Raw genomic sequence first — 21,177 nt, forward strand, 5'->3', positions numbered from 1 at the left:
TATAGAGCACCCATGCCTGTGTCTCTTTAAAGTATGCTTTTATTTTTGATTTGGACACGTCCAATGACATCTTACAAGAGATCTTTAATACCAAAAAGGGATGCAAGGAAGCCTTGAGGTTAGATTGTGTAAGCAGAGTCAGGATGAGCTCCACCCTGACATCTGGTGGTGAGGTGTGGCAAGTTGTGGAAAAGAACTTCAGGGGCTGATCTCATTTGTATAGGCACACCCACCCCACCTAGAATGAGGCCATAGCTGCCCAAATGGTCACTTTGGCTGCTGTGGGATCCCCAGCGTCTCTGTTATTGGGGCAGGAAGAATAAATTGTTATTACCCTGATTATGGGAATCAAGGACAGGGAACTGTACTTGGCCTTTTGTTATGATGGAGGGACACGCCATCAGCTAAGTAGCACTTACTAGGCAAGGGACATGGGTTCCAAAACTCTGTGAATTGAGAGAGGCTGGGAACAGGTATTAATACCTGGTGGCATGGGCCCCCTGGTGTGGGCCTTACATGCTAATTGCACTTCTTCCTCTCTCCACTGTGGAATATCAGAGCTAATTTTGACTCCATTAGGAGTCTAGTTACAGGATGCTGAGCTGAATTCACTTTGGGCTAATGGTGCAGCAGCACTGTGGCTCCCCTGCTACAAGCTGAAATCACAAAAGAGCTGAAATCACTGAGTGTTGTGTTAAGTAGTGGGGGAGACTGAAGCTATATGGTAGAGCTGTTTGCAGCACGGTGAGTGGAGCGGCTGGCGGAGCAGTTTGCAGGACAGCAAGTGGAGTGGCTGGCGGAGCAGAGCAGTTTGCGGGACAGCGAGCGGAGCCCCAGGGAGAGGTGGGGCCATCAGTGTTGGACCACATAAGGTGCCCTTTAACACCCCCCCCCATCCTCCACCCAGGTTGGGAGGTAAAAACTCTGCAGATAAACGTTTGAACTCTGGGGCTGCCCTGACCAGGGACAGAGACTTTTGGGTCGTTGGACTTTTGGGACTTTGAGTGATTTTGGGTTGCTGGATTCAAGAACCAAAGGGAAAGGACATGCCCCAATTTGCTTGGGGTGGGTTTCGCTTGTGGGTTGTGTTATGAATCCTGTTGGTGGTGTTTCCCCAACATAATGCCATATTGCTTCTCTCTGTTATTAAAAGGCTTTTTGCTACACTCAGACTATGTGCTTGCGAGAGGGGAAGTATTGCCTCTTGGAGGCGCCCAGCGGGGGTGGTATATATTTGTCCCAGGTCACTGGGTGGGGGCTCGAGCCGGTTTTGCATTGTGTTATTGGAATGGAACCCCTAGATATTGAACCTGGCCCTTGTTGCTGCCAACTCTGACAGGCAGAAGGGTTACAATTGTAATCTTGCTGAGCAGAGCAGGGAACAAATTATGTCAAAATTGAGTCTCCACTTCCTCCCTAACTCCACAGAGAAAGTAAACAGCACCAGCACTCTTCCTGGTATATCTTACCTCCCATACACACTAGCTCAGCTGTGTTGGCCCATGCATCGAGTAAAGGGAGGCAGAAAGAAATGAGTGAAGCCCTCACTCCACTCACTCAAAGCAACCTTCACAGAACAGGGGAGTAGCACCCCAGGAGCCTCTACTCACCCCACAATAGAAAAAGCAAGCATGGAGGAGTAAGAGGGCTCCTTATATCCACTCACCTGTGTAAGCATGCAGCAAGGGCATGATCTGGCCCTGAATAGAATCATAGAATATCAGGGTTGGAAGGGACCTCAGGAGGTCATCTAGTCCAACCCCCTGCTCAAAACAGGACCAATCCCCAATTAAATCATCCCAGCCAGGGCTTTGTCAAGCCTGACCTTAAAAAATAAACATGACAGAATCCTGATTATCTAAACGTTCCAGGAAACATCAAATAACTTTAGATAATCAGATTCAGTTAAATTGGAGGAGCTAACTGCAACCTCGCTTGCCTGATTGCACTTTCCTCTTCAGCCAGCTGGCCTTGGGGAAGCCAGCCAGCAGGCAGCTCCACTCTCCTTTTCAGCTGGCTGACCTTGGGGAAGCCAGCCAGCTGCTTAACTGTGCTCTAGATTGTGGGACCTAAGCTGCACTGGAAACTACAGTTAACCCCATGGGACATAAATGACTTTCATAACAGAAAGCGTCAGCTAGCCAGGGTTCAAGTTAGCTGGGGATTATGAAATGTATATTAGAATCACCCTAACTTGTCTCCTCTGCACATGGAGGATTTCTTGTTACTGCTCTGCAGTAAAACTCTGACCCTGGAAAGATTTAGGTAGAGGTTTTTTTTGTGTTTTCAAAATTATTGATCTCTCCTTCACTCTGTGCCCCCATAGCCTTACTTAGTTTTGTGTATTTTGATTGTCCTGGTATTTTTTAGCTTTGGTTCCAGTTTCTCCAAAGTCAGTTTCAAATTGGCCTGGCAAAACATGAATGAATGTATTTGTTTCTCTGTTTGGATAGCTTTCTTCTAATGCTTCTAAGGGCTTGTATACACAGTGGGGTAACACTCTACACGAACGAGATTTCTACAAAGCACTAATGTGTTGTGTATTAATTGGTCCACGTAGACCCCGCTGGTGTGCAGTAAAGGTTCCCTGATGTGCTTTAATGCAGTTCTGCTTCAAACAGCACTACATTAAAGAGCACCAGCAGGGTCTATATGAACCATTTAATGGGCAACATGTTGGTGAGCTTTAGAAACACATCTCCATGGAGCACATTACCCTGCTGTGTAAAATAAACCCGAAGGTTTTTTTCCTCCTTTAGTATTGTAAGTTCAAATTTTAGCAATTCATCTTCCAGCATTAAATCAAGTTTACAATTTTAGTTCCGTCACAGCAACCTTATTTATATTTTGTAGATATTCACATCCCTGTATTGTTGCCAATTTCACAGAAACTTTTTTCAAGTCTCTGAAAATCATTTCTGGAAATCCTTTACTCTTAGGGGGTTTTGACTACTGGTAAACACACATTTTCTGCTGTTTTGTTTGTGAGCTAATTCTTTTACATTTGTAAACTCATAATTTTTGCTTCAGAAAAACTCTTTTTCAAGTGTGTCTACCTTGAAATGTTCTCTCGGTATGTGAGTTTATATAATACTCTTTTGCCAAAGCAGCCAGCACTAGCCACAAGAGAGAGCACAGTGGGTAACTCACAACCCTCCATGATCCCACCATACCCAGAGAGACCCACACAGGACACCACCCCCTATCTACACTACATGGGATACAGCAGAAGCTGGAGAGATCTCACAGGGAATGGACAATAGAAAACCCAAGCCTCTTCACTGAAGCAACCATCTGCAGCTGAAAGCGTAGGGGATAAGTCAAGGCCCTCCAGCCACCCTAGCAGTACTACACCCAGAAAGACCCTCTGAATCACCCTCCTATATCCTCTCCAAATGAAAAACAGGATCAGTCAGCAGGAGCCTTTTCAGTCTTCTACCACCATTCTATCAACCCTGACACTTGGCCTGGAGACTTCTTTCGCCTCATTTACCTCTATTGCCATTGTTCGCTGTTTCTCCCTCATTCTGCCCCTTTCCTATCACTGCAGCCCTTTAGCTACCCAGCTTGATTCTCCATGACTGTTATCTTTCTTACACCCCCCTCTGCTTTCTTTCCCCTCACCCCTCCAACTTCCCCCCACTCCGTTATCCTCTCACTTAATCCACTCCCCTTACTCCAACAATCCCTTCTCCTGCAATTCAACCTTGAGCGCTGCCCCCCCCCAAAAAAAATCCATACATTTTCAGTAATAATTAAATGCCTTTTTTTAAAATCACCAGAAGGATGTTTTTGTAGTTAACACACTGGAGTGGGATTTAGAGACTCGGGTTCACTTCTTCGTTCGGCCAGACTTCTTGTGTGACTATGCACAAGACACTTAATCTCTGTGCCTCCATTCCCCAATTGTATAATGAGGATAATTTTACTTCCCTTCTTAACAGAGGTATTGAGAGGTTAAATCAATTAACACTGGAAGTCTCTGGAGGCGAAGGGAGAACCTGATGAACAGAGTGGCCATTTCCTTAGGAGTGCACGCTGAGCTTGTGCAAGAAAATACACACAGCCCCCTTGATATTTTACAAACCCCTGCCTTCAACAATGAAGCCTTGTTGGAGCTGGCAAAAACCATCTGGCAGAACCTCACCTCTATACCAAGTCGAATGGATGGACAAATGTTGTCAAGTCCCTCAGCTGGACTTAAATTACTTTTTCACCCAACCAGTTCCCAATTCCTTGGTGGTCATGGCTGCTCTTGACAGTCCCATCCTAAAGCCACTCCCAAAGACAAGCAGTTCAAGAGACTGGATTTATATGGCCAGAAGGCTTATTCTACCACTACTCCCTCAGAGTGGCCAACTATCAAACTCTCTTATCTAAGCATACTTTTATTATTTTTTGCAAAATTTCTAAATTTGATGACAAGTTGCCGCAAGAATATAAGGAACAGTTCCTGGCTCTGGTTTCAAAAGGACACCTCACACCCTGAACACCCTTCCAGGCAGCCACCGATGACGTTGATGGGACCTTGCATGGCCACGTCCATCTCCATGAGTGCTTTTCCTAGCTGCAGGCTTCTGGCATTCCAAAGAAGCTGCAAAATACAATCAAGGACTTGCTCTTCATAGGGTCTAAGCTATGTCCCCCAAAAAACAGATGGTGCTATGCACAGCCTGAAAGACTCCCATGTAATGCTTCCTACGCTAAGAGTTTACACCCCAATGACAGAGGAAACAATTTCAGCATCATCCGTACTATAGGATTCATGAATGTTACAAGATTCCATGAAGAGAAGGTCTAGAACAGCTTGATTTTGCCAGTCAACCTTGTCTACAGCTGGCCCTTCTCACCAGACATCTTCAACTTCCAAGCATTCATTTTGACTGCTTGATCAAGGACAGCACACTGACCATATCTTCTTCCTCCAGAAGACACCTCTCTCTTTCACTGTGCTTGGAAAGACTTCACATCAGACAAGTAGGTGCTCAGCACTGTAAAGGAGGGATATGTTATCCACTTCACCACCGCTCTCAGAAGCAGGGCAAGTCTCTTCTACATCCCAGCCTCTAGTCTCCCCACTTCATGGATGATCCCTGGTTGAAAACTCATGAGAGATTGTGCTCCCAGGATAGTTAAACCATCTTGTTAAACAGAAAAATCCAGCAGAGATGCAGCAAAGATCCACGTATGCAGCAAAGTTTCGGTTTATGACTTGGGCATAATCACAACATTTATTGCCCCATCAAACAGTCCAGTACGTGTCTAAATTCTATCTGTTGCACCTGAAATCATGTGGCTTTCAGTTAGTTCTGGGAAAGTCCACCTGGCTTCCATATCTCACTACAACCAGCAATAGATAGATTTTCTGTTTTCTCTCACCCTTTTGGTATCCAGATATCTAGAAGGTCTGCTGAATGTTTACCCATCTGTGTCTAGTCCCCTACCTGAATGGGATCTCTAGACTAATGGGATCCTCCTACGAACTTATGGCTACAACCTCACTACCTCTACTGTCTATGAAGATGGCATTTCTGGCTACCATCACTTCTGCAAGGAGAGTTTCAGAACTTCAAGCTCTTCTGGGTGACCCTCTTTTCATGGTCTTTCATAAAGCCAAAGTTTCTCTTAGGCCACACCCCAAGTTTACTCCAAAGGTAGTGTCAACTTTCCACCTGAACCAAACTGTTCATCTTCTGGTGTTCTTCCCGAAACCCCCTTCTTCTCCAAAGCTGAAGAAAGACTCCACACCTTCGATGTTTGTAGAGCTTTGGCGTTCTACCTGGACCATATTAGATCTTTTTGAGCCTCTCCCAGGGTTTTTGTAGCCTACGGTGTGAGAGTTAAAGGCCAATTAGGGTATGTCTACACTGCAATTAAAAACCCGTGGCTGGCCCTTGCCCACCAACTTGGGCTTAGGGTAAGGGGGTGTTTAATTGCGATGTAGAGCTGGAGCCGAGTTCTATGACCCTGCGAGGTGGGAGGGTCCCAGAGCTCAGGCTGCAGCATGAGCCCAAATATTTACAGTGCAATTAAACAGCCCCTTAGCCCGAGCCCACAAGCCCAAGTCAGTTGGCATGGGCCAGCCATAGATGTCTAACTGCAGTATAGACATACCTTTCATGTCAGCTCAGTGAATCTTTCACTGGATTTCTGACCGCATTAAGAACTGCTACAGTCCTGCTAACATCTGTCCTCCACCGAGAATAACGGCTTACTCCATCAGGGCTCAGTCCACTTCATCAGCCCTTCTGAGCAATATCCTGATAGCAGACGTCTATGTGCAGCAATGTGGTTGTCTGTACATACCTTTTCCAGATATTACACCATTACTCAAGCTTCTTGTGACAATGCTAACTCTAGCAAGTCAGCATTACAGTCTCTGTTCAGGTGATCTGAATTTGTACCATCTGTATTGGAGCTGCTGATGAGTCACCTGCAGTGGAATGTACATGTGCACAATCACCTGAAGGAAAAAAAGGTTACTTACTTGTACAGTAAGTGTTGCGCTTCAAGATGCGTTGTATGCATGAACTTTCCACAATCCTCCCACCTTCCCCACTACTTTGGGCATTAGATAGCAGCAAGAAGGAATGAAGAGGAAGGCAGCAGACGAGCTTGTTTTATGCCCTAAGCTGGGTGTATGAGGAGAGCAGGGGCTCATGTGCCACCTAATGGTCCTGCTGGCAAAAGTCTCTGACTCGAATGTTTTTGGCACACATACACCGCAGTGGCATGCATATGTGCACAACACATTTCACAGAACAACCATTAACTTACAGGTAAGTAACTGTTTCGCCCCCATCATGGCAGAATCTGAGCACCTCACAAATGTTGAGGTTAATAACTCCGAAGTCCTCTGTGGGGAAGACGTGGAATCTGGACTGACTGCTTCATCAGGAGAAGAGGATGAGATATGGGGGGGAGAAGAGAAGAACGTCTAGGAGCTCCTTCATTATTTCTCCTTTCCAGATTTTGTTGAATCCAGTAAGTTAAGGGATGGTAGCAGGAGCCTGACCAGAGGTTTCCTGTACTGGAGTGGGAGGAATCCTCCCCTCAGATTGTGATTGTGGTCTCGAATCCCTCAGAGCAGCCCAAGATCAGTAAAGCTAGGAGGGATACTACAATGTCTGAGTAGCCCAGGGTGGAAAACCAGTCCTGATTCTTAGGACCCATAACCCCCATGTAAGAGGGCTATAAAGGTGATCTAAAAGACCTTCAAAGTGATACAAGTTCCTCCCTTTCAAAGTCTGAAGAAGAAATGTAGGTTTCTTCAGAAAAGGGAGGGGCAGTCCCCCTTGGAGTCTGTAGTGGTCAGGGTATGGAGGACACCAGCAGATCCAAAGAAACCAAGGGACAAGATGGCCGGAGTACCAACAAGGTGATTGGTACTGGCAGAACCAATGGTGCTGGCATAATAATGTGGAGAGACATGCTGTCTGCCCAGACTACATCAAAGGCGCTGGCATTGCTGAGCAGGCTGGTGGTGCTGATCGTATCAACTGTGCCAAAGATACTGAGTTGCCCCAACTGGAGCCGGGTATAACAATGGAAAGTCTGGTAAGGGGAGACACAGATTCCTTTGCAGACAGGAATGCCTGAGGAGCCAGTGGGACCAAGACAGGTAAGACTTCAGCTAGGATAGTTGGACAGCCAGCAGTGCCAATAGGGTCTGAATCAGCTTTACTGACCATGTACCAAGTAAGGATGAAGAGACTACTCTCAATGGCCCCAAAGGAGCCGAAGTTGACACTGTCACCAAAAATGGAGCCCGTGAGTGCTTATGACACCTCAAACCAGTAGTGGAGTGCTTACTGGAAGCCTTCTTATGAGATGAAGGATCAGAATGCTGGGAGTGCTCTGAGGAGGCTGGGGAGGAGGGTGAAGAGTGACGTTTTCCCATCAATTTCTGCTTGGGATCCCAGGTAGCAAAAGGAGTACTTCTTGTCGACTTGATTTAATTATTTTGTTGTTGGGGTCCAGTTAGGAAAAGGGATGCATTACCCTGCTTCAGCAGGGCTTTGAGGCGGAAATCCCTCAGTCTCTTAGTCCTGGTAGGGAAGGAGGTACAAGTACAGCGCATGTCCCTTACCAAGGCAAATCAAGAAGCTTTTATGCCTGCCTGTCACACGGAAAACAGCTCTGCATGTGGTACATTGCTTGAATCCTGATGATTTTTCTTCATTCCAAATGAACAGTTTTTTCCTAAACTAGAACTGAGTAATTACATTAACTTATAGCTACACTAGAACTACCTATACATAGCTATATACAAAACAATTATTTAGAAAGCTGGCAAACCTAAGCTAAAGGTATGGGGAGCTCCAGCTCTTGCCACGGGTTGCGTGAAGGAACTAAGAGGGAGGCAGTGGATCAGCCCTTTTTATGCCCTTGGCTAGGTGTACAAGATGGGAGAGGGCACATGCAGCACCTAGTGGTACTACTGGCAAAAGTCTCTGACTCGAGTGCATTGGGTGCACGTACACCTGCAGTGTAACGTGTAAGTGCACAGTCACTCAAAAGAGAATATGTAAGTATGAACAAAAATAAGTGTATAAAAATAACTACATGCAACTAACATAGAGCCATTGTTACCAGGATCTGTTCATTTATTTGCTGTAATTCTTTCCCACGCCCTTTGTCTGTTCTCCCTTCCTCCTCCTTTTCAAGATTAAGCTCTTCTAGGTAAGGACTGAGTTTTCTCATATCTCTACTGAACCTAATGCAGTGTGGCCCGAGTCCTGAACGGGTTCTGAGGGTTACCAGCATATAAGTATGATTAACAACATTAGACCACTGTTGTATCTACAACTGAATGTACTTGGCAACTAGTGATTTTGGATTTTTTTTTTAAATAGTGTTTTTAAAATGTTGTCTTTGCTTAAGTACTTTTAATGTGCTCAGGCTAAACAATACATCAGTAATAGACATTTTCACATATACCAGTAATAGAAGTCTTCTGTAAAATCTTCTGTAAAATCTAGTTTCTCACCTTTTCAAAAAGCCAAGTTAATGCATGCTTCTTACCTTTCCTGGATATTTAACACAAAATATAAATTCCTTATGGACACATTGTATTTTGCAGTTTACCTACATCAGGCAACTGAAAGCTCACCAGCCGCCATGAAATTTAGAACACTTAAAATCCTCATTTTGTCTTTATGGACTATTTTATTCAAATGACTTGGCTGAAATCCGTAATCTGGTTGGCTGAAGAGGTTTTCTATCCATATCATCTCTCTATAGACCAGCGGTTTTCAAACTATTTGAGCTGAGCCCCCCCATTTGAGTTACAATTTTTGATTGCAGACCCCCGCCATACCTGCCCCTCCCTCCCTTGGGTTTTCAGGGTAGGGGAAGGTGCATGTGATGGTCTCTAGGGGCAGAGCGAGCACTGGGCATGTATATGCTGACACTGACCCATAGGCTGGGTGGCCTGCTGAGGTGAGTCATGGGTAGAGATGGCACTCCCTGCCCAACACCCCCCACACACACCCACGCATGGCTGACCCGAGCCCCCCTGAATATTTCTCCATGGCCCCCTCTGGGGGCATGCCCCACGGTCTGAAAAACTCTGCTATAGACACACTGAAATCATAAAGCCTCTTCACCAACACAAGTGGCAACAGAGAGTTAGACAGTTTTTAAAAAAAATCTCAGAGTAGTCCTTTTGAATTAATTTTAACGCTTCAAGAGTTGTTGTATGCAGTGTTGTAGCCTTATCAGCCCCAGAATATTAGAAAGACAAGGTGGCTGAGGTACTCTCTCTTATTGGGCCAACTTCTATTGGTGAGAGAGACAAACTTTCGAAAGTTTGTCTCTCTCACCAACAGAAGTTGGCCCAATAAAAGAGATTACCTCACCCACCTTGTCTCTCAAGAATAGTTGCTAATTCTGTAGTAAAGAATCAGGACTGAGTTGTATAAGCCATAAAGTTCTTCCAGATACACCTGTATAGTGCATTGAAAATATTTTTGCTTCTCTACAATAATGTTCAAGGTAAGTTACAGTATCTAAAACCAAAAGAAAAAAAAATAAAGTACTCCAATAGCAGTTAGCACTAGCTTCAATCAAGTATGTAAGAGATCAGTCAGAGTCCTCCAGTCCCCACTGGAACCTGAGCAAACAGCGTGGGACTCTAAGCCCAGCAGCCTAGCCTCTCCAACCCCTACCACTACACGGGCAATAGGGATACATATTTGCTCCAACACCTAACTCCAATGGAATGGAGAGTGGTCTTCTCTATCTTTCTTTAGTGAAACAAGCCTGCAACAAGCCTCATAGTGGCACCCTATGTTGTATTGCAGGCTCTCAAGCTTCAGGTGCACCAGCTGTTGAAGATCATTCTAGTAGCCAAGAAAGGCTGTGAACATCTAACCCAGAAGTAGCTTCTCACATTTCTGTATCACATGAACCAAGGAACAGATTTCCGGGCTGCTATCTCCAATCACAGACGGAGGGTTTAAATTCTTCATATTTTCCCACGTTAAAAGAATCAGAGATTTGACAAGCCTTCATCCAGAGCCTGATAGAGCATTTGCCCAGGTAGGACTAGGAGTGCCTACTGAAACCAGAGCCAGCTCCTCTGCTGAACAGCCAGTGAGACCTCTGATCACAAGGAGGGGCCACTCAACACCAAGAGAGGCAGTGTCATTCAGTACACAAAGCACTGTCTAAAGGAAAAGGGACTCCTGGATTTTATTTCACCCCTAACACTGATAAGTAGAGCCCTGTGCATATATAAAAATTTGGATCCCCTTGGAAAACTAAGAGTTTATGCAACTGTGCTGACAGACCCATAATCATGTAATTTCAATCATAGCTGTGTAAAAATAGGGACTTTGTCCAGCAGCTTGGTCACAGAATGTTCTTTCAAAAACAGGAGGGTCGTCAACTAGACCTGGATCCTCTCAACCAGAGGTGGGCAAACTACGGCCTGCAGGACCGTCCTGCCCGGACCTTGAGCTCCCAGACGGGGAGGCTAGACCACGGCCCCTCCCCCGCAGCCTCAGCTCGCTGTGCTGCCAGCACTCTGGGCAGCGGGGCTGTGAGCTCCTGCCGGGCATCGCGGCGGCATGGCTGGCTCCAGCTGGGCAGTGCGGCTGCCAGTCCTGCTGCTCTGAGCAGCATGGTAAGTGGGTGGGGAGCAGGGGGGTTGGATAAGGGGCAGGAAGTCCTGGGGGGCAGTCAGGGGACAAGGGGAGGGTGGATGGGGCAGAGGTTCTGGGCGGGGACGGTCCCAGAATGGGGAACGGGGGGGGGGGGTTGGATAGGTGTCGGAGTCCCAGGGGGCCTGTCAGGCCGAGGGACAGGGTCCTGGGGAGGGCACTTAGGGGTGCAGGGTCCCCGGAGAGGGTGGTCAGGGGACAAGGAACAGGTGAGGTTGGATGGGTGGGAGCTTCTGCGGGGGGCAGTCAGGGGGCGGGAAGAGGGAGGGAACAGGGCCAGGCTGTTTGGGGAGGCACAGACTTCCCTACCCAGCCCTCCAAACAGTTTCGGAACCCCGATGTGGCCCTCAGGCCAAAAAGTTTGCCCATCCCTGCTCTAAACTGAAGCCTGTGAGGAAGTACTCATTAATGGCCATAGCAAGAAAAGGAATTTTATCTATAGTCCGTCATAGATTTGTACTCAAAATTAGCTACACTATGGACTTGTCTACATTACAAAGACTTGGCCAGCATAGCTACGCCAGCAGAGCCCCCTAGTATAGAAGTGGCATAAGCCAGCATAAGTTCTTTTCCCAGCATAGTTGCACCATCTCCACAAACATTAACTATGCTGACAGAAGCTAATACCTGCCCCTCTGTCAGCAGAGCAGTGAGGGCTTTGCCAGGAGAGCTATGTCAGGTAGGAGGTGTGATTTTTTTCACACTCCTAGTGGACATAACTATGCTAGCAAAACTTTGTAGTGTAGAACAGGCCTATGTAAGCAGACACTTTAGGTATCCTTTTAGACGGACAAAGACTTCAATAAGGAAAAGATTAGAGGTGAAGAAACAAAGGAAGGTTATTATAAATAGGTACCTTGTGGTATTCCACTATTTTTGACTTGGGGTTCAACCACTTGAATTGTGTCATCTTCAAGATAGAAGTATATTTTACAATGTCTTATTCTATATAGCTCTTGATTTTTTTCAGGCACTTCTTCACCAAAATAGGCATCAAAAGACAATACCTACAAAAAAGCATAAATAAATAAATATAAAGAAGCGAAGTCTTTACCCAGTGTGTTTGCAATAAAAAAAGATGTCAATAAAGGGAAGTTGTACAGATGCACAATTAATTATAAAGATAACAAAATGTGTGCATTTCAGCAGGTAGATTTACTTTTCAGAAATATAAGAATACGAATCCACATGAAATCGCATATTTTTATATTCTTTTGGGTGGCATTTTTATCACCAAATCTGAGTAGAGAAGGGAAAAAAAATCAAATATTAAGCTATCAGCAGACTACTGTCACAGAGAAACCCCATATAAGCTTCCTAAAACTGGGTGCCATTTAGGGCTGTACAAAACAATCACTTCAAAACTTACCGGGTTTTGTGTTTCAGTGAGTGTGTGAACCTCAGGGAAGGCTGGGGCTGGCCTCGCCAAACACAAATCTAGATCCTCCCTTCCTTTAACTTACACTAGTAGTAATCCTAAAATAATGTTTGTGAGTGCACTGCTCAGTAGTTTACTACAGCAGCTTTCACCTCTGGAGACCCTGACCTCTTCCATATGGTTACATGTACTAGTGAGTTTTGCTCATCTATTACTACTCATTTGTGCACATAGCAAAACTACTCAACAACTTGGCACCATTTATTGTCTTTATTCGTGAGGTCAAGCTTGGGGAAAATTGTAAAAAATGTTTGTATATGGACCAAGAGGAAAGTAAGCACAGCACAAACAGGCAAGAAAACACGAAGGAAACTTGCATAGTTTTCCCTATCATGTCCAGCTCAAACCAGTGCTAACTAGTACCTCTTTCATAAGCATTATATTTTCAAGATTTACGTAATGAAAGAATGCATTTTTAATCTGGAATCCATTGATAAAATTGACCAATGGAAGAAAGACCCTATCTATCCATTCTTCATGCCATACGGGTACTGATGGATGTCTGACTGAAGTAGGCTTCGAAATTTTTTAAAGATGTCAAAATTCTCTACATAACATAACACATAATTGCTAATAATTTGCCTTTCTTTAGCATTTCCACCAGAGACACTCAAAGTACTTTTTCAAATAGTAATTAAGTAGACTTGAGCACATCCCTGGGCAGGTATCAATCTCCATTTTTACAGCTGGGGAAATTGAGGCAGAGAAGGGCCAAGTGCACTGTCTAAGATCACACAGGAAGTTCTATGGCAAATCTCCTGGCTCCCAGTCCTGTTTCTTAATTGGGCTGTCCTTCCTGCTCTGCTGAAGAAGGATGTAACTGCAAGAGTGGAGAATCTCTCTTTACAGAAAAGGGGTTAAAATTTACCCTGAAGGAACAAAGACCTGGGCAGCTTGCAGCACTTGAACAGTACATGATAATGCCCTTCTGACTTCCACCCTTTCCCTGGCCCAAAAAAACAAAAAAATCTTAAGAACTTTAGTAACCTTGATTGCAAGTTAACAAATGAGTTAACACTTAAGCTTCAGGACAATAACATTAGGAGTTAAAAACATAACAAATCTGTAAGTTATCAGTTAAGGTTGTCTAAATAGTAAAATATAGTCTCCGATCAACTTTGAGTTGATATAGTTAAAAAATAAGGCCAAAATTCTCACACTTGGTGCCTAAGTTGGGCATTTATACAGTTTTCTAATCATGGATTTAAGTGCCTCACCTTAGGCACCCAGATGTGAAAATACTAGCTAAAATTTTTGGTGGTCAGTGAAGTAAACATAAACAATCTTAACTTTGCCCAATACCCCTCAACCATCAACCATTTCAGATGACATTACTTATGTCTTAACAAAACTGGATGTATTGTGATTCAATGGACAAGGAGACCTGTTCCATTCCTGGCTCTGCTGCTGACTGGCTGCGTGTCCACAGACAACTTTCTTCAACGCTCTGCCTCAGTTTTCCCATACGGGGACACTAATGCCCACTCATTTGTAAAGCGCTTTCATGCAAATGCTATATAAACATAATTTTATTATTACTTATTTTTAATTCTGTAGAAGCTTAAATCTTACCTCTGGCAGCAAGAATAACCATGGGAGGTGACTGGGCAACTTGACATATGTATAGCTAGCATCTCAAAGAAGGCATGTTAAATGATGAATGAGAATTCCTCCAAGGAGGGAAAAGGGTAAGGTAAGAACCAGAGAATGGTTTGGGCTGATACTATTCCCCCATCCTCTTTTTCCTCTCTCTGTGGGAAGTGTCTTCCCCAGCTTCATTCCTGACATTCCCGACAGCCCTCCAGAACCCATCCCTTTCCAAGCCTTCAAGCCTGTCTGCCTTGGTTATTCTCATCTCCACTCAAGCTTTTCTAGCAAACCAGTGCTTGTACTTCCACTTAAATAAAGCTGGAACTAGGCTAATTGTGCAGGGCACCTGGACCATGAGGCTGCCAGTGGCTGGTATGTTCTCCAACCCCATTCGGTTCTTTACACAGTAGTGTGTTCTGTGTGCCAGAAAAACCCTTGTCTCATACATTTAGTGGAAAAGTACTTCTGTCATGGTTCCCTCTGAAGTCATGGTTCCATCATTTTCTATTTTTTCCTGTAAGTCATACAATGGTCCATTAACTAAGGCTAAAGAGGGAAAGGTTGGTAACAGCAAAGGGCAAAGAAAGATTCTGCCTTTACTTGCCGAATCCACTGCAGGAGTGGTGTAGATAAAGAATCATCTGCCTTTTGGGAAGGGGTCCTGTTGAGACAAAGTTGCTTCTGAAAGGAGAAGACTTTTGGAGGCATGGTGCATCAGACACATCAACATTGAGAACAGAAGAGAGATTTCATCTCCCCTCCCTCCCCACATCTGGACAGCACATTTCCACAGAGCACCCTTCTTCTCAGAGCTTGTAAGTGCCCAAAGGAGACATTCCACCACCAACCCCCAGGAGCATCATTGTCCCAGAGAGGAGCATGAAGAAGCTGCCGTGGCTCAGGGAGAATTTAAAACTAAGTCAATATTTCCGTTATATACACTCCAAAAAGTATTAGTTATTTTTGTTATATTACAAAAGTAGGGGGAATTTTTACTTGCTTCTTACTGAAAATGAGTTTTATCTAGATCCTTCAGACTTGGCAAAATAAACTCCTCTTGCCATAGAGTAAGCATGTCACATTTTCAGCTTCTTGATTAAACAGATGTGATTAGGTTACATTAGGGTTTATAATGAGAAGACTGTTTGCAAGCCTACCTCTGGGGCAGAGCCATTGGTCCCATAATAATGGGATGCATTATGTGCTGACACACCTCTCTACTTTAATATCCTGATCCGCACAGGAATCCAGGCAGCTGGTCCCTTGTGCCCAAATGGAATCTCACTGACCCCCATGAGAATCCGTCTAGATGGAAGAGCCCACATGCAAGGACCTCTATGCAAGATCAGGTCCTAAATAACCATTCATTACTGTACTCATATGCCCAATTGCTTTTCACTTTGTAATACTAGTTTGATCAATTAAGCTTTTTGCTCCACAAACATTGTTTCTCTTTATACCCTTGTATATGAATATGCTTATGCTTTGTAAGACTGAAATATATGTAATTGCTAAGTCATCCATTTCAATAATGCAAAATCATTTAGAAAGGATGGGGCAGAGGGGAAGAGAAAAGGAGATTACCTTAAACTGAAAAATGACTAGTTATGTTTTAAGAATAAACACAATTTAGGGTGACAAATCAAATAACTCATTTTTTCTATTGGATATTAAACATCTTAAAATATTTTGGTAGTCTATCCAATCAAACCCTTACACCCATCTGGAGTTCCAGGGAAATCAATGGCGTTTCGCACAGGTATAAAGGTCTAGATAGGCGAATTGCTTTGTAGAAGCAGAGCCTCAATTCTGTTCCAGTGGGTCTCTGAACCATACATAGCTCACCACTGGACAGGGATAGAAGTTATCAATTACATCTTGTAACTTTTCATATATGAGCTCCACTGATGTTTTTTAAGATAACCAGATAATTTCTTGGTCCCTATATATTTCACTAAAAAGAAATATATCATTGTCCTTCCTTATACTTTATGTCCTGCAAAATTCACACTGTATCCTCCAATCCCCAGTTAGGAACTTTGTGGTGGACTATTTAGACAGTTGCAGTTAGTATATCGATCAATGTAGCTACACTTAATACTGTGGAAAAATAAATGTCAACCATTGCTGTGCAGAAAATATTTTCTTTTTCTTTTAAGTTCTACCCACTTTATACTTTTTTAGCATAAATTAACCACTTGCAAAAACACTTTTATATCAGAGATCGACTTCTACATACCTGTTTATCAAATGCTACCCATGAAGGAGCATCACTTCCCACACCTCTGGGAAACACAGTATATTTAGGTTTCAGCTTTTGTCCACGCAAAGGTTCACCTCCTATTCCAGGTTTATCTTCTCCCACCAACATAGCAATTTTATTGCAGTAACCCCAATGCTGAGACTTATGAAACTTTTCTTTCCCTAGCTGTAAACAGATTGGAAAAAAGAGAATACGCCATTACTAAATAATCGTAAAAAGATGTATTTAAATCAACAGCTTAAAAACTTCCCTCAAATTAATTTTAAATGGAAATTCTAAAAATATATCATAACCAGAATACTGCCAGTCAAGTGAACCAATCCAGCTGGTCAATTCTCAATACCCATCTTACAGATAGGGATATTTGTATCCTTGATATATTTGATCATATGTAGATGAGCACGCATGAACACACACACACACACACACAAACTTTTATAGTATAAACGTAGGACATAGTACTAGTGAGGGGATTTGGGAAGAGGGGGAATTGTGCTCATCTGTGGAACCAGTTCCTTGTTCGGTCCAACTGTTGGACAAAAATTACTCCACTGGTCCTCCCTCATCTTCTTGTGTGCAGTTGCCCCTATGCCTGTAGAAGGGTGAATAGATCTCTCCTTTCCATTCTTTCCCTGCTTCTGGCAATAGGAATGTATACCCATATGTTCAGTGAGAAGCGAAGTATTGTTTAAGTGTATAAGGAGCATGTTCATGGTCAAGGAAGCATAATGAAAGCAACTAAAGAAGTACTCCTTTATAACACAGTGCATCTTCCTCTGAAGCATCTGATGCTGGCTACCTTCAGAAATGGGACATGGGTGGACCACAGGTCTGATCCAGTATGGCAATTTCTTTGTAAAAGGTTTGCGGGTTGCTACTTTTATTCTCCGTCTTTTTTTTCTGATGCTGGTCAACGGCTCTCTTGTTCTGTGTCCTTATTTTCTTATCTTAGTAGCTCCTCACCAAACTGGGAAAGGTGGTGTGGAGGAGACATAGCAGGAGAAAGCTTTCTACATTTGAGTTCAAATGGGAAATAAATATAATAAAGCTGAATTTAAAAAGATAAATTTGCAGGCAAAAATGGCTGATTTATACCAAAGGGCTCTACAGAATAGCACCACTTTGGGCACATCTAATATTTCTTATTTTTTCCCCCTCTATTACTGAAGCAATAGCTGGGGAGAAAAACACAGTTGTCAAAACCATGGCCAATAAGTGAGGGAAGTATTTTATCTAGGTAAAGGAAAACAGCTCTCAAAACTAGGTGTTGTGTATCTCGAGCCTGTCCTGAGACAGCCTTCCTGTTGTTCTGTCTGTTTTTTATTTTGGTTAGTTGTGTCTTAAATTGTTAAGTGATCAAGATTTGCTCCCATAGGAATTCTTCCGGAAATGTAACTTTTTTATGAAAACCAAATGGCCGAATAATTAAATTCCATCATGAATCTTTCACTGTCTGCTGCAAAATCATAGAGGGTTCTACATAAAGAACACTTAAAAATGGTTATATGCAGAATCATTATTAGAAGCAAACTAACCTTAAAAGGTTCTGCGAACAATAAACTTTTCAAACAAACAGTGTGTATGTGCCAGCATATTCCTTTAAGTAAGAAAGGAAGAAAAGCACAAAGGTCTCTTTACACATATACTTTGTTGGTTGCTTTGACCAAACACTGGAAGTGAATACATATGGTATACACTGTGGCAGTGACATCACTCTGACATTCAGGTTCTCTCTGGAAATAATGGATGACCAGGAAACTGAGGGATAAGCAAAGCAACAGAAGTTGCCACAATATCTATTGGCAATTTCTCTCACCATGTTAGACCTTACGGCTATAACAAAGAAGGCAAATTTAAGCTGACCATTTTCTAGCCATGTACCATCCAAGACTTCCTGCAGATTATCCAATATGTTTAGGGATGTGTGGTATTTGTTGAGGAGAATAACACGAAGAAACAGTGATGCACTAGTTCTGGTGGCACTGACTGGAGAGTACAGTGTTGCCAACACTCATCTCATGATGACGTGAGAAGCTGCAGCCCCCTTGTGAAGTTCAGCCCTGCAGGAAGCCAGCAGAGTCTTACTCCTCTGCTTGCTGGACTCTCAGGAGGGGTGAAGGAAGGAGGGAACAAAAAGCCCAGCAGCTCAATGCAGCTCCACTTCCTCCTCCCACTGTGAGAAACACGGACAGGACAGTGCCTCTGATCCACCCCCTCCCCCTGCAGCACCCAGCCTGGGAAGGGGTAGAGGGGTGGGAAGAGTCCATGGACCTGCCCCAACAGCCTGGAAGGGAGAGATGGCCCCCACCCCACAGGCCTGGAAAAGAGGAATGAAGAGAAGGACCAGAGGTGAGGCTGGGAGGGACAGGATTAATCGCTGCATAGTGGATATGCAGATGTGGGGGTGAGAGCTCCTACAGCAGGGGCCAAAATCCTCTTACCCAGTACATTTGGGAGAGTGGGCAGCACTAATTGTCACATAGACACACTGGGGATGGGCAGGGGGTGCTCAAAACCAGTCCACCGCTTGTTCAGGGAAAGCCCCTGGCGGGCCGGACCGGTTTGTTTACCGGCTGCGTCCGCAGGTTCAGCCGATGGCGGCTCCCACTGGCCGCAATTCGCCGCTCCAGGCCAATGGGGGCTGTGGGAAGCGGCACGGGCCAAGGGACGTGCTGGCCACCCTTCCCGCAGCCCCCATTGGCCTGGAGCGGCGAACCACAGCCAGTGGGAGCCGCAATTGGCCGAACCTGCGGACGCGGCAGGTAAACAAACCGGTCCAGCCCGCCAGGGGCTTTCCCTGAACAAGCAGTGGACCGGCTTTGAGAACCACTGCCATACACAATGTAATTTTTTTTTTTTTAAATCTCATGATTTTGGGGGGGGGCAACTTTTGATCTCTTGAGGTTGGCAACATTGGAGAAGTAGCAGAGAATGCATGAGGCAGCAATTGTCATGGTAACAATAGCAACATTAGCATCATTGAGGGTAATTCCAGTAAGCTGTTGAAGTCAGAGGTGCATGCATGGAATTTGAGCTGTTCCAAACATTAGTGGCACAGAAGATGAGACCTTCCCCCCCACCTTCCCCCTTCTTCTCAGGTCTGTAAACTCACTTTCAGGTCTTCTGAGAAGTACCAGGCAGAACTGTTTGAGAAAAGATGCATCTCAATAGGATCTCAAACTTTTGGAACAAAAATTCATTGGTCAGCTAAAATCCAGCTTTCTCCCCTTCACCCCACTAATTTAAAAGGGCTGCATGCCCACTGTCATCATCTCAGCTGTGTGATCAGCTGCATGGTGGGGTGTGCTTGATCTTGGTATTAAAGCACTGCATGATTGGAACAATAATAGGCATTCATGTTGCTACCACCAATTTAGGTTGGGGGTTTTTTTTGCCCTTAGCCCCAGTGGAGAAGAGAACAGAGAATACAAGTGATGGTACTGCTACCTTGAATGGAGGCAGATGGGACAGTACTAACAGCAGGAGAGTAGGATGACAGAGGGAGATAGTGCCAGGCATGCCACTGCACCACTTTCCTTACCCATTCTGGACTCAAAACAGCTTGTGCATTCTTTTTGCTGTACTTGGGCATACTCTCATGCACTAAATTGGGACATCCATTACACAGAAGATTCAACAGATGGATCATAGTTATCAGGCTTCACAAGTTTCTGTCCCAGCAAACAACATTCCCAAAGTGTATGCCTACAGCTTGTGTGGCACTGACTATATGAAGCTCAAAATGCTGCCATTCTACATGGATTAAAAATCAACCACCACATTAACAATAGCAATGCTAGTTGGCCTTTGAGACTTCCTGCTCCTGAAGCTGTGCTTGCTTGTCCTGTTGCTGTAACTACTACTAAGACATCATTGGTTCTTAATTAATCCTGGCCTCACTAGCAGGATCAGGAAAACGGAATTGCACAATATATTTTCCCCTGTTTTTCAATGGAGCATGATAAGTGCCTTAAAAGAAAAAGAAGAAGGAGGGGGCAGGGAGGCGAGTTCCTCCCTTTTCCAGCAGTGAATGTTTCAAGCTTCTGCTGCCTCCTGATCCGTTTCTACCAGAAATCATCCTACCCTCTGCAGCAAATGAAACATCAAAAGTTGCACGGTTTCTGTTAGTTCTGCTGTTTCATCCAGTGAAAAGAGGGCACTAGGGTGGATACTGTAAAAATCTATCTTTAGGTATTTATAAGGTGTATATATAAGGATTTATATATAATCCTTGAGTCTAATTAACTCGGGTGCCCAAATGGTTAGACATTGGTCTCGATTAAGTAGAATGGTCACTAACAGCATAAGCCATTTCAGTAGTAATACTGTTTTCTGGGAAGCTGCCAAGTTGGAAGGAGGCACTATTTACAGTAGGACAGGGACAGGGAATGCTACCTACCAAGTGCCAGCAACAGGGGCAGCTGTGAGATGTCCATCTTAGCAATCTATTGTGTACAGTTGATATGGAAAGAGGAAACAAGCAGAGATGAAACCTTTCTGTATGTGTCATAGCTAAGGAGAGACTGAATGCTGCTGATAGATAAATTTTGACAAATATAGAACCAGAAGGAGACTGAGACATACACAAAGATCTAAGCATCATGAAATCACTTTACAAGCCCCAATTTTAACAAATTCATCATCTCCACTGAGCTAGAATAATTGCCAAAAATCACAAAGCTCAACCAGTACCCCTGAGAGACATCCTAGTTCGGCAAATT

General features: G+C 44.2%; 1 protein-coding gene across 4 annotated transcripts in view; it reads right to left on the reverse strand.

Moving 5' to 3' along the window:
• EFHC2 (EF-hand domain containing 2) overlaps positions 1–21,177 on the reverse strand; it is a 90,790-nt gene that overhangs the window by 64,820 nt on the left and 4,793 nt on the right. For 2 of the 4 annotated variants that reach the window (XM_073358880.2, XM_073358886.2), the window contains exons 2-3: positions 16,433–16,621; positions 12,022–12,172 (exon numbers count right to left, since the gene is read on the reverse strand). In XM_073358880.2, coding sequence (XP_073214981.1) covers positions 12,022–12,172; positions 16,433–16,621 — 340 coding nt within the window. Of the gene's footprint in view, positions 1–12,021; positions 12,173–14,175; positions 14,855–16,432; positions 16,622–21,177 lie in introns of those variants that run through there. The other 2 variants (XM_073358907.2, XM_073358899.2) reach the window with 2 other exon arrangements.

This window comes from Lepidochelys kempii, chromosome 1, assembly GCF_965140285.1.
Source record: "Lepidochelys kempii isolate rLepKem1 chromosome 1, rLepKem1.hap1, whole genome shotgun sequence".
NCBI lineage: Eukaryota > Metazoa > Chordata > Testudines > Cheloniidae > Lepidochelys > Lepidochelys kempii.